The 13,727-nt window shown below is 47.2% G+C and overlaps 1 protein-coding gene across 1 annotated transcript in view; it reads right to left on the reverse strand.

Annotated features, from left to right (window-relative positions):
* The window catches only part of ARIH2 (ariadne RBR E3 ubiquitin protein ligase 2), a 315,960-nt gene that overhangs the window by 223,547 nt on the left and 78,686 nt on the right, over positions 1–13,727 (reverse strand). Inside the window, exon 6 of the mRNA XM_069206208.1 lies at positions 2,411–2,561. Within this exon, the coding sequence (XP_069062309.1) occupies positions 2,411–2,561 (151 nt within the window). The remainder of the gene's footprint in view (positions 1–2,410; positions 2,562–13,727) is intronic.

Consider the following 13,727-nt stretch of genomic DNA (forward strand, 5'->3'; position numbering starts at 1 on the left):
CCACCAGAGCGCTGACAGATTGATTAGATATTAGAGAGCCCTCTTTAACCATTTCAAGATAATCTTGTTGACAGTGGGTAGGTAGATCATCGATTAATTACTTCATACCCTCACAAATTTCCTGATGGTACCTTCCTAATAAGGCTGTGGAATTAGCATTGTAAAGGTGGGTGGGTGGCAGCTGTGCCACACATTGTCTTTCCAATGGCATCCAGCCTTTTGCTCTGGTCCGTCCGCTGGAGCGGTTGTTTTCGAAGCAGATGCATGTTTTCTTCTTACAGCCATCACAATCACTGAATCCGGTTTCGGATCAGATTTGGGTAAGTCTGGAACCTGTTGCGGAGGTCTATATTTTTTTAGTAGCCTTGGAGTTGCTGTCTTAATTGGACCCGGATTTAGTCATTTTTCTTGGTCTACTTCCATGAGACCTGGCAGCATCGGAAGGAGAGGTCTAGTCAAAGACCTACGTTGCAGAGCCTCCAATATTACCGATGGTTGAGGGGTGTCCATTTGAATACTCAATTTAGAGTCTCCCCTTACTACAGCATTTTAAAACGTTAGGCTGTCATCCATCGGTGAAACCCTACTTGGAGCCTGCGCTGGAGAAGTCAGAGTATAAGAGGTGGTAGTAGAATCTGTTCATCTGGGCCTTGAGGATGAAGACCTCGTTCTAGAAGAAACCGATCTTGGAGGTGTTGCTTAGACTGGTGATGGCCTCTTCCATCTTCAGACTGGGGACACAGAGGTAGCTCTGGTACACTGTCTTGCCGGAGAGCGATCTAGTGGTTCTAAAAACTTGTAGAGGTTCTTCAGGTGGTATTATGGGGCGTATCGGAAGCAGGCGTAAGTCTTGTTCAAGTGATGGAGGATCTGAAGAATGTTGTGAGGAGCTTGTCCAGTTGGATGAGGACGAAGACCATTTCTTTAAGAAAAACCCTTGACATTGACTGAGGTGTCATTGACGTCATACAAGGTCTTCTAGGCATAGATATGCCTCTAGGTGGCGACATATGTCTCTTCGACATCGAGTGAGTATCAGGCATAGACGTCGAGTGGTGTAACTGACGAACTGTGAGATTTCGACATTGACAATATCGTTATCAACGACGATCAATAAGATCTTGCCGGTGATCGCAAGTGTGCTGGTGCTGCCACGGAGGTTCTCGACGTTGAGTCTCGCCGCGGATCTTGACCTCAAACGGTGACAGCGTTGGTGTCCTGTCGACGTTGAGCTTTGTCTGGAAGGCGAACAGGATGGTGCAAAGCTTTCAACGGCGAAGTATACCATCAATGAGAATGGCGACGTGATGAGAGGGAAAGCTCTTGGAAACAGATCTCCTTTTGTGGGAGCTGTAGCTACTTATTTCTTCTTCTGAGGAAATAGATGTGATGAAAATGTCTCCTTTCTCCTCCTGCTCTTTCTCTCTTGTTCTGCTTCCATGTCCTCCATCCAGTAACGCAGCCTTCCTTGTCTCAGAGTTCTTTTTAACACACACACACGACTCTCTCAGGCAAACTGTCACTACAGTGAATTCTGGGAAGGGGGTCTTCTCAAGGGCCCTTAAAGGCACAGGCCTTATTTTCAAGCTTTCAGTGTTGGCCTATCAGACTGTTTTTCCACTCATGCTGCCCGTGTCAGGGACAGCCTTTAGTCTATGACAATGTGTTGCAGGTCTTAAAAGGGTATTTTTTTCTCCCTAATATTTGTATTACACTGCTACAGCATTTCTAGGAAAAACACATCACTGCGCTGTGAAATGCTCACAAACTGACTAGAAGCCTTGTTATACCAAGAATGTATGCAGTAACTTTAAGAAATACAAAATATAGCAAGTGTAATGCAGATGACAGGTCATCAACTGAAAGTGAACTTTTCAACAACTGCTATGCAACCAGACAGTAACTAAGCTTTAAGAGATGAACAAATCATGCATTTGGAGATAAAGAAGGGATGCGTTGATTAGCTGTGTATAATGTGGATTAAAGTTGGAATACTTTGTAAAAAAAAAAAAAATTGTTTTGCAATTTTTTTCAAAGCTAACGGCAGTCACAAGTTCTGCTTCTTATACACCTTGTGTAGGTTGGTTCACTCATATCCATTTATTCAATGTGTGTCCCCACTCTGCAATGCCTCTTTGTTCCTCCTTTTATTCTTCTCACTGATCTTCCTACCTGGAACCTCCTTCGTATCCTCTTTAATAGCAAACAAAAGCCTCCTACCTTCATTGCCCTTTTCAATGGATCATCAACAATCATGCCAATTTCACCCTCCCTATAGATCTCTTTCGTAGCTATCCTTAGTATTCGGTCTCCTTTTCGATTCTTTTTTTTAACCTGTCGTCCTATGTATTATATTACACAAACACAACAAAAACACAAGATTAAACAGTAATCTGCATGTAGAACTTACCCACACCAACCCCATCCCTTACGAGTACTGTACAATGCTGCTCCCAGCAGCTGCGGCAGAACTGGTGCTGGCAGGCTAAACAGAGCAAGTTCTCTTTTCGGACCAGTTGCATGCACACTGCGCAATGATGCGAGGAGGAATGTACCATAATCTGGAAATGAAAAAGTACATTGTAAAAAAACAAACTCATTTGCAGTCTTCAGCAAAAAGTAACTCCTACAGCATAGGGCTCCAGAGTCATTAATTATAATAATAATTAGCACACTGCTCCCAAACACCCTTCCATGATGATCTGCAGCTACGGAATGTAAGTCTCCAATGAGGGGTTGCATAGGAGCAATGTGTGAGATCAGTCTCTCTTTGGAGTTGATTAGCTGAGCTTCGATTGACAAGTATTAAAGATGCTTGATTCCTAGCAACAGAAAAAAACTGAGACACACAGCCCTAGTAACTAGAGACAATGAAGAATATTCAAACTGGAAATACACCTACAAGGTTGAGGAAGTCTCGTGTTGGATTTAAAGGCCAAGACAGAGGGGTGAGTTAAACTCTAATCCCAAAGTAATTCCAGCTATAGTAGTAATAGTTTATTTTGATCAATAAATATAGAATCATAAAAGTACAATAAAATCACAGAAAAAAACAAAGTAATTCCATTTCCCGTAAGAACGATTAAAGGCAAATTAAAAAAAAGAAGAGCCATTCTTCCCAAATCACAGCTATTTCATATACCTGAGATATATGCCCACATCACGATCATGGAACTCCAGCCACAACCTCTCACATGCCTGTCTCATAAAACCATAGTTCTGTCTTTCTGAGCACAAACTACAGAGCAAACATAGGCTCAATCTCACTTCAAACCACTTCAGAGGTTTGATGTCATGAGTCTGCCATACTTTGAGGGCACATGCACCAACACTGATTACAAAAGCATGAGCTTCCTCAGAAGGTAAAGTGACTAAATATTTCTCGGCAGGTGACCATAATAACACCATGTTTCTGCTGGACTCCATATCCCAAACTGCCTGTTCTCAAACAGACTTCCATGCTCAGTAGCTACTCCAAAAAATAAAATACTATTTGCTGGAAGACTCCCTGAACTCCATTACACTAACTTCACTAGCTGCCCTTCAGTTCTTAGATCTAGGTTAAACACATAAAAGTTGCATGCACACCTATCCATGCAAAAACACAGCAGCTAACAAACCAGATCTCAAGCCAACAAGAACAGTATCTTCAAGTACCACCACATTCAAATTGTTACGCAACTTTTAGCTCACTCGTAAAGGGGCTCTTCCAGAATAGGTTTCTACCTCTATACCAACTCTGGAGGTCAACTGCTCTCCAAATTAGAAATATAAGCAGTTTTGTCATTCATATTAAAAATATCAAAATATAGTTCCTAAATAAGGGTCTTTAGCACTCGAAAATCTCCCTAGCTGGTATGTCAGGTAAAAACCTGGAAAAGCAACTGATCTCCTTGTACACACTGTAGGGTTAAAAGTTATAACACTGCAGTTGCCTGTACTATTCTGCCCTTTAGCTGGACTTTCTGCACGTCCTGTTCTTTTCTACATATGTTCCTGGCATCAGAGGCCACTAGAGATGCTCCATATGTTTCTGTGTTGCTCACCAGCTGAGCAGAAGACTATTATAAACTGTGGGTGCATCCAGTGCCTATACCCACCTACCTAAGAGTACTAGCCTTACCCCTTCTGTAACACAGGCCTTCTTTTCACCATGAATGGTTGTTTGGTTTTTCATGTTTAATCACATTTGGGACAACATTGCTCCGCGGGCCTGGATTCCAATGCAGTCTGTTTTCCATGTTTAGCCCTGTGTTTTACCCCAGCGAACATGACAATCATGTAGGTCCATGCATCCATCCATCCATCCATCCATCTTTCTTTTTCAACAGAGAGATACTCACGTCTGGGGAACACCCAAAGTGTACCCCAATTCTGAATAATAACTACTAGCCCCTACATACTATGCTATGCAGTGACTGGTTGAAGCAAATCCAGAGACTAAGGGCACAGGCTTTTTACCTGGGTCCACCTAAAGGAGACTGCTTACTGAGTCACCCAATTAATCATCTGGAAAGTTAATATTACCTTTGTCATGTGCAGGACATCCGAGTGTGTACTTTGCTAGGGAGTGGCCTTTAATGGGAAAGGCTGACTATGTAAATGTGGGAATGGTGATGGCCATAATACAGTGGTTGAAATATTGAGCTGAAAAATATCAGATCCAAAATATAGCCTATATCATTACAGTGCAAGGTAATTTGATGTAGTGTTACAATTAGTGAATCTTTACTCCCCTACACAGGTTTACTTGACAACACAGAGGCTGTCAAAATTGTAGGTTTATAATGTTAAATATATATATATATATATATATATATATATATATATATATATATATATAGGAAGTTGGCTCTGTATGTGCTATTTCAAAGTAAGGAATAGCATGCACAGAGTCCAAGGGTTCCCCTTAGAGGTAAAATAGTGGTAAAAAGAGAATACTAATGCTCTATTTTGTGGTAGTGTGGTCGAGCAGTAGGCTTATCCAAGGAGTAGTGTTAAGCATTTGTTGTACATACACATAGACAATAAATGAGGTACACACACTCAGAGACAAATCCAGCCAATAGGTTTTGTTATAGAAAAATATATTTTCTTAGTTTATTTTAAGAACCACAGGTTCAAATTTCACATGTAATAGCTTGTTTGGAAGGTATTGCAGGTAAGTACTCTAGGAACTTTGAATCATTACATTAGCATGAATACTTTTCAAGTTATTCACAAATAGCTATTTTAAAAGTGGACACAGTGCAATTTTCACAGTTCCTGGGGGAGGTAAGTTTTTGTTAGTTTTACCAGGTAAGTAAGACACTTACAGGGTTCAGTTCTTGGTCCAAGGTAGCCCACCGTTGGGGGTTCAGAGCAACCCCAAAGTTACCACACCAGCAGCTCAGGGCCGGTCAGGTGCAGAGTTCAGTGGTGCCCAAAACGCATAGGCTTCAATGGAGAGAAGGGGGTGCCCCGGTTCCAGTTTGCCAGCAGGTAAGTACCCGCGTCTTCGGAGGGCAGACAAGGGGGGTTTTGTAGGGCACCGGGGGGGACACAAGCCCACACAGAAATTTCACCCTCAGCGGCGCGGGGGCGGCCGGGTGCAGTGTTAGAACAAGCGTCGGGTTCGCAATGGAAGTCAATGAGAGATCAAGGGATCTCTTCAGCGCTGCAGGCAGGCAAGGGGGGGCTTCCTCGGGGAAACCTCCACTTGGGCAAGGGAGAGGGACTCCTGGGGGTCACTTCTGCAGTGAAAGTCCGGTCCTTCAGGTCCTGGGGGCTGCGGGTGCAGGGTCTTTTCCAGGCGTCGGGACTTAGGTTTCAGAGAGTCGCGGTCAGGGGAAGCCTCGGGATTCCCTCTGCAGGCGGCGCTGTGGGGGCCCAGGGGGGACAGGTTTTGGTACTCACAGTCGTAGAGTAGTCCGGGGGTCCTCCCTGAGGTGTTGGTTCTCCACCAGCCGAGTCGGGGTCGCCGGGTGCAGTGTTGCAAGTCTCACGCTTCTTGCGGGGAGATTGCAGGGGTCTTTAAAGCTGCTCCTTTGGATAAAGTTGCAGTCTTTTTGGAGCAGGTCCGCTGTCCTCGGGAGTTTCTTATCGTCGTCGAAGCAGGGCAGTCCTCAGAGGATGCAGAGGTCGCTGGTCCCTTTGGAAGGCGTCGCTGGAGCAGAGTTCTTTGGAAGGCAGGAGACAGGCCGGTGAGTTTCTGGAGCCAAGGCAGTTGTTGTCTTCTGGTCTTCCTCTGCAGGGGTTTTCAGCTAGGCAGTCCTTCTTGTTGTTGCAGGAATCTAATTTTCTAGGGTTCAGGGTAGCCCTTAAATACTAAATTTAAGGGCGTGTTTAGGTCTGGGGGGTTAGTAGCCAATGGCTACTAGCCCTGAGGGTGGGTACACCCTCTTTGTGTCTCCTCCCAAGGGGAGGGGGTCACAATCCTAACCCTATTGGGGGAATCCTCCATCTGCAAGATGGAGGATTTCTAAAAGTTAGAGTCACCTCCGCTCAGGACACCTTAGGGGCTGTCCTGACTGGCCAGTGACTCCTCCTTGTTATTCTCATTATTTTCTCCGGCCTTGCCGCCAAAAGTGGGGGCCGGGGCCGGAGGGGGCGGGCAACTCCACTAGCTGGAGTGTCCTGCGGTGCTGTGACAAAGGGGTGAGCCTTTGAGGCTCACCGCCAGGTGTTACAGCTCCTGCCTGGGGGAGGTGTTAGCATCTCCACCCAGTGCAGGCTTTGTTACTGGCCTCAGAGTGACAAAGGCACTCTCCCCATGGGCCAGCAACATGTCTCTAGTGTGGCAGGCTGCTGGAACTAGTCAGCCTACACAGACAGTCGGTTAAGTTTCAGGGGGCACCTCTAAGGTGCCCTCTGGGGTGTATTTTGCAATAAAATGTACACTGGCATCAGTGTGCATTTATTGTGCTGAGAAGTTTGATACCAAACTTCCCAGTTTTCAGTGTAGCCATTATGGTGCTGTGGAGTTCGTGTAAAACAGACTCCCAGACCATATACTCTTATGGCTACCCTGCACTTACAATGTCTAAGGTTTTGCTTAGACACTGTAGGGGCACAGTGCTCATGCACTGGTACCCTCACCTATGGTATAGTGCACCCTGCCTTAGGGCTGTAAGGCCTGCTAGAGGGGTGTCTTACCTATACTGCATAGGCAGTGAGAGGCTGGCTGTAGGAAGTTGGCTCTGTATGTGCTATTTCAAAGTAAGGAATAGCATGCACAGAGTCCAAGGGTTCCCCTTAGAGGTAAAATAGTGGTAAAAATAGATAATACTAATGCTCTATTTTGTGGTAGTGTGGTCGAGCAGTAGGCTTATCCAAGGAGTAGTGTTAAGCATTTGTTGTACATACACATAGACAATAAATGAGGTACACACACTCAGAGACAAATCCAGCCAATAGGTTTTGTTATAGAAAAATATCTTTTCTTAGTTTATTTTAAGAACCACAGGTTCAAATTCTACATGTAATATCTCATTCGAAAGGTATTGCAGGTAAGTACTTTAGGAACTTTAAATCATAAAAATTGCATGTATACTTTTCAAGTTATTGGCAAATAGCTGTTTTAAAAGTGGACACTTAGTGCAATTTTCACAGTTCCTAGGGGAGGTAAGTTTTTGTTAGGTTTACCAGGTAAGTAAGACACTTACAGGGTTCAGTTCTTGGTCCAAGGTAGCCCACCGTTGGGGGTTCAGAGCAACCCCAAAGTCACCACACCAGCAGCTCAGGGCCGGTCAGGTGCAGAGTTCAAAGTGGTGCCCAAAACACATAGGCTAGAATGGAGAGAAGGGGGTGCCCCGGTTCCGGTCTGCTTGCAGGTAAGTACCCGCGTCTTCGGAGGGCAGACCAAGGGGGTTTTGTAGGGCACCGGGGGGGGACACAAGCCCACACAGAAATTTCACCCTCAGCGGCGCGGGGGCGGCCGGGTGCAGTGTAGAAACAGGCGTCGGGTTCGCAATGTTAGTCTATGAGAGATCTCGGGATCTCTTCAGCGCTGCAGGCAGGCAAGGGGGGGGTTCCTCGGAGAAACCTCCACTTGGGCAAGGGAGAGGGACTCCTGGGGGTCACTTCTCCAGTGAAAGTCCGGTCCTTCAGGTCCTGGGGGCTGCGGGTGCAGGGTCTCTCCCAGGCGTCGGGACTTTGGATTCAAAGAGTCGCGGTCAGGGGAAGCCTCGGGATTCCCTCTGCAGGCGGCGCTGTGGGGGCTCAGGGGGGACAGGTTTTGGTACTCACAGTATCAGAGTAGTCCTGGGGTCCCTCCTGAGGTGTTGGATCTCCACCAGCCGAGTCGGGGTCGCCGGGTGCAGTGTTGCAAGTCTCACGCTTCTTGCGGGGAGCTTGCAGGGTTCTTTCAAGGCTGCTGGAAACAAAGTTGCAGCCTTTCTTGGAGCAGGTCCGCTGTCTTCGGGAGTTTCTTGTCTTTTCGAAGCAGGGGCAGTCCTCAGAGGATGTCGAGGTCGCTGGTCCCTTTGGAAGGCGTCGCTGGAGCAGGATCTTTGGAAGGCAGGAGACAGGCCGGTGAGTTTCTGGAGCCAACGCAGTAGTCGTCTTCTGGTCTTCCTCTGCAGGGGTTTTCAGCTAGGCAGTCCTTCTTCTTGTAGTTGCAGGAATCTAATTTTCTAGGGTTCAGGGTAGCCCTTAAATACTAAATTTAAGGGCGTGTTTAGGTCTGGGGGGTTAGTAGCCAATGGCTACTAGCCCTGAGGGTGGGTACACCCTCTTTGTGCCTCCTCCCAAGGGGAGGCGGTCACAATCCTAACCCTATTGGGGGAATCCTCCATCTGCAAGATGGAGGATTTCTAAAAGTTAGAGTCACCTCAGCTCAGGACACCTTAGGGGCTGTCCTGACTGGCCAGTGACTCCTCCTTGTTGCTTTCTTTGTTCCCTCCAGCCTTGCCGCCAAAAGTGGGGGCCGTGGCCGGAGGGGGCGGGCAACTCCACTAAGCTGGAGTGCCCTGCTGGGCTGTGACAAAGGGGTGAGCCTTTGAGGCTCACCGCCAGGTGTCACAGCTCCTGCCTGGGGGAGGTGTTAGCATCTCCACCCAGTGCAGGCTTTGTTACTGTCCTCAGAGTGACAAAGGCACTCTCCCCATGGGGCCAGCAACATGTCTCTGGTGTGGCAGGCTGCTGGAACTAGTCAGCCTACACAGACAGTCGGTTAAGTTTCAGGGGGCACCTCTAAGGTGCCCTCTGGGGTGTGTTTTGCAATAAAATGTACACTGGCATCAGTGTGCATTTATTGTGCTGAGAAGTTTGATACCAAACTTCCCAGTTTTCAGTGTAGCCATTATGGTGCTGTGGAGTTCGTGTAAAACAGACTCCCAGACCATATACTCTTATGGCTACCCTGCACTTACAATGTCTAAGGTTTTGTTTAGACACTGTAGGGGCACAGTGCTCATGCACTGGTACCCTCACCTATGGTATAGTGCACCCTGCCTTAGGGCTGTAAGGCCTGCTAGAGGGGTGTCTTACCTATACTGCATAGGCAGTGAGAGGCTGGCATGGCACCCTGAGGGGAGTGCCATGTCGACTTACTCATTTTGTTCTCACTAGCACACACAGGCTTGTAAGCAGTGTGTCTGTGCTGAGTGAGGGGTCTCTAGGGTGGCATAAGACATGCTGCAGCCCTTAGAGACCTTCCTTGGCATCAGGGCCCTTGGTACTAGAAGTACCAGTTACAAGGGACTTATCTGAATGCCAGGGTGTGCCAATTGTGGATACAATGGTACATTTTAGGTGAAGGAACACTGGTGCTGGGGCCTGGTTAGCAGGGTCCCAGCACTCTTCTCAGTCAAGTCAGCATCAGTATCAGGCAAAAAGTGGGGGGTAACTGCAACAGGGAGCCATTTCTTTACACAAGCCCCCCCCAGCCCACAGGCCAGGAGACTCAGCCCAAGCTGGGAGAGTCTTCCTAGTCTGTCAGGCGAGGAAGAGTAGGAGAAATAGGCTGGTTAGTTGCAGGGCCTACTCTGCCTTACATCCTTCTGTTCAGGTCATTCCCTTTGGGGAACTGACCTACTTCCACAGTGATAGGACCTAGTCTGAATTGCCTCTTGTCTGCCTCTTCAATGTCTCCACCCATTCTTTCTATTTTGGTCTTAGAGGTATCCACCTCTGCTAACCTTATCTTGGCCAGGGTTACCCCTAGCTTACCCAGAGAGGTTACCCAGAGCTGGAGTAACCCCACCATGACTAATAGGGTCAGGGGGCCTAACTTGCTATTTGGCATGGGGTCAGACCACCATGCTAAGGATAGTGCAGCCATAAAGGCTAACACCCAGCAGAGGCCACTGACAGCTGTCAGTGCCCAGAACCACACCTTTAGCTCTTCACCTAAAAGGGAAGGGGCTAAGTTACAGGCCTCTTTGGGTTCAGGTTGCCTGTCTGCTGTATTAGAGTGGGGGGTTACCACATCTTGTAGTAAACACCCTTCTTCCACTCTTTCTTCTGTTAGCTGAGGAGCCACCCACTCAGGTTTAACAGTTGCCTGACTAGCCAGGACTTCTTGTGGGTCAGGTTGGACTTTATCAGGGCCATTTTTGGAGTTCTCCCCTACTGGAGCAGAATCTCCTTGGCTTGCTGTAACCTTGGCTAAAGGTTGTCCACCCTTCCTACTCTGTTTTCTTTTCTTCTTCTTCTGGGGCCTGCTTGCATTTACTGCAGAGGCAGGACTTCCAGAATCCTTGGGAGAGGACTGGCACTGGACCAGTTCCTCTCTTGGGCTCTGACTAACCTCTGGGTAGTCATTTCCAAGGAGACAATCAAGGGGGAGGTCTGTACTGACTACTACCCTTCTCCAGCTAAGAGTGCCACCCACTTCTATGGGCACTAAAGCCACAGGCCTCTTAGTGACCCTGTCTAGGCTAACTCTTACCCTGGCAGTCTCACCTGGGATGTACTGGTTTGAGAGCACCAGCCTGTCATGCACAATAGTGTGACTGGCACAAGTGTCTCTCAGGGCAGTGGTTGGGATTCCATTCACCAGTAGGTGGTGGAAGTGTCTACTTCCCTCTGGAATCTCCAACTCACCTGTTGGGCCCTGTTTCCAGTTGAAGGCTATGAAGACCTCCTCATCTGAGGAGTCATCTCCCATGGCTACACTGGTTACCCCTGGAATTTTGTTCTGGGGTTTGTTTTTGGGACAAGAAGTGTCCTTGGTGTGGTGCCCAGACTGTTTACAGTTGTGGCACCATGCCTTAGTGGCATCCCAGTTCTTACCCTGGTACCCACCTTTGTTTTGGGTTGTGTCTTGGGGCCCACCCACCTGTTCTGGTTTTTGGGGGCCTACAGAGGACTCTTTTTCTTTGTTTCTAGTGTCACCCACTTTCTCCTGGGGAGTTTTTGTAACCCCTTTCTTTTGGTCACCCCCAGTGGAAGTTTTGGTTACCCTAGTCTTGACCCAGTGGTCTGCCTTCTTTCCCAATTCTTGGGGAGAAATTGGACCTAGGTCTACCAGATACTGATGCAACTTTTCATTGAAGCAGTTACTTAAAATGTGTTCTTTCATAAACAAATTATAAAGCCCAACATAGTCACACACTTCATTTCCAGTTAACCAACCATCTAGTGTTTTTACTGAGTAGTCTACAAAATCAACCCAGGTCTGGCTCGAGGATTTTTGAGCCCCCCTGAATCTAATTCTATACTCCTCAGTGGAGAATCCAAAGCCCTCAATCAGGGTACCCTTCATGAGGTCATAAGATTCTGCATCTTTTCCAGAGAGTGTGAGGAGTCTATCCCTACACTTTCCAGTGAACATTTCCCAAAGGAGAGCACCCCAGTGAGATCTGTTTACTTTTCTGGTTACACAAGCCCTCTCAAAAGCTGTGAACCATTTGGTGATGTCATCACCATCTTCATATTTTGTTACAATCCCTTTGGGGATTTTTAGGATGTCAGGAGAATCTCTGACCCTATTTAAGTTGCTGCCACCATCGATGGGACCTAGGCCCATCTCTTTTCTTTCCCTTTCTATGGCTAGGAGCTGCTTTTCCAAAGCCAATCTTTTGACCATCCTGGCTAACAGGGGGTCATCTTCACTGGAGTTATCCTCAGTGATTTCAGAGGTGTTGGTCTCTCCTGTGAGGGAACCAGCATCTCTGACTATTATTTTTGGAGTCAGGGTTTGAGGGACCCTGTTCTCCCTAGATAGGACTGGTAGGGGGGAATTTTCCTCCCAGTCACTATCCTCTTCCTCTGAGTTGCCACCCTCAGAGGGGTTGGCCTTTTCAAACTCTGCCAAAAGCTCCTGGAGCTGTATTTTGGTAGGTTTGGGGCCCATTGTTATTTTCTTTATTTTACAGAGTGACCTTAGCTCCCTCATCTTAAGATGGAGGTAAGGTGTGGTGTCGAGTTCCACCACAGTCACATCTGTGCTAGACATTTTGCTTCTAAAAGTTGGAATACTTTTTAAGAATCTACAACTGGTTCTAGAATCTAATTCAAACTTTTACAAACTTTTAAACTCTAAAAGAAATGCTAAACAGGATCTAACACAAGGCCCTAGCAGGTCTTTTAAGAATTTAGAAAACTTTTCAAATTGCAAAAATCAATTTCTAATGACAATTTTGGAATTTGTCGTGTGATCAGGTATTGGCTGAGTAGTCCAGCAAATGCAAAGTCTTGTACCCCACCGCTGATCCACCAATGTAGGAAGTTGGCTCTGTATGTGCTATTTCAAAGTAAGGAATAGCATGCACAGAGTCCAAGGGTTACCCTTAGAGGTAAAATAGTGGTAAAAATAGATAATACTAATGCTCTATTTTGTGGTAGTGTGGTCGAGCAGTAGGCTTATCCAAGGAGTAGTGTTAAGCATTTGTTGTACATACACATAGACAATAAATGAGGTACACACACTCAGAGACAAATCCAGCCAATAGGTTTTGTTATAGAAAAATATCTTTTCTTAGTTTATTTTAAGAACCACAGGTTCAAATTCTACATGTAATATCTCATTCGAAAGGTATTGCAGGTAAGTACTTTAGGAACTTTAAATCATAAAAATTGCATGTATACTTTTCAAGTTATTGGCAAATAGCTGTTTTAAAAGTGGACACTTAGTGCAATTTTCACAGTTCCTAGGGGAGGTAAGTTTTTGTTAGGTTTACCAGGTAAGTAAGACACTTACAGGGTTCAGTTCTTGGTCCAAGGTAGCCCACCGTTGGGGGTTCAGAGCAACCCCAAAGTCACCACACCAGCAGCTCAGGGCTGGTCAGGTGCAGAGTTCAAAGTGGTGCCCAAAACACATAGGCTAGAATGGAGAGAAGGGGGTGCCCCGGTTCCGGTCTGCTTGCAGGTAAGTACCCGCGTCTTCGGAGGGCAGACCAAGGGGGTTTTGTAGGGCACCGGGGGGGACACAAGCCCACACAGAAATTTCACCCTCAGCGGCGCGGGGGCGGCCGGGTGCAGTGTAGAAACAGGCGTCGGGTTCGCAATGTTAGTCTATGAGAGATCTCGGGATCTCTTCAGCGCTGCAGGCAGGCAAGGGGGGGGTTCCTCGGAGAAACCTCCACTTGGGCAAGGGAGAGGGACTCCTGGGGGTCACTTCTCCAGTGAAAGTCCGGTCCTTCAGGTCCTGGGGGCTGCGGGTGCAGGGTCTCTCCCAGGCGTCGGGACTTTGGATTCAAAGAGTCGCGGTCAGGGGAAGCCTCGGGATTCCCTCTGCAGGCGGCGCTGTGGGGGCTCAGGGGGGACAGGTTTTGGTACTCACAGTATCAGAGTAGTCCTGGGGT

The sequence above is a fragment of the Pleurodeles waltl genome, chromosome 9 (genome assembly GCF_031143425.1).
Source record: "Pleurodeles waltl isolate 20211129_DDA chromosome 9, aPleWal1.hap1.20221129, whole genome shotgun sequence".
NCBI classification, from domain to species: Eukaryota; Metazoa; Chordata; class Amphibia; order Caudata; family Salamandridae; genus Pleurodeles; species Pleurodeles waltl.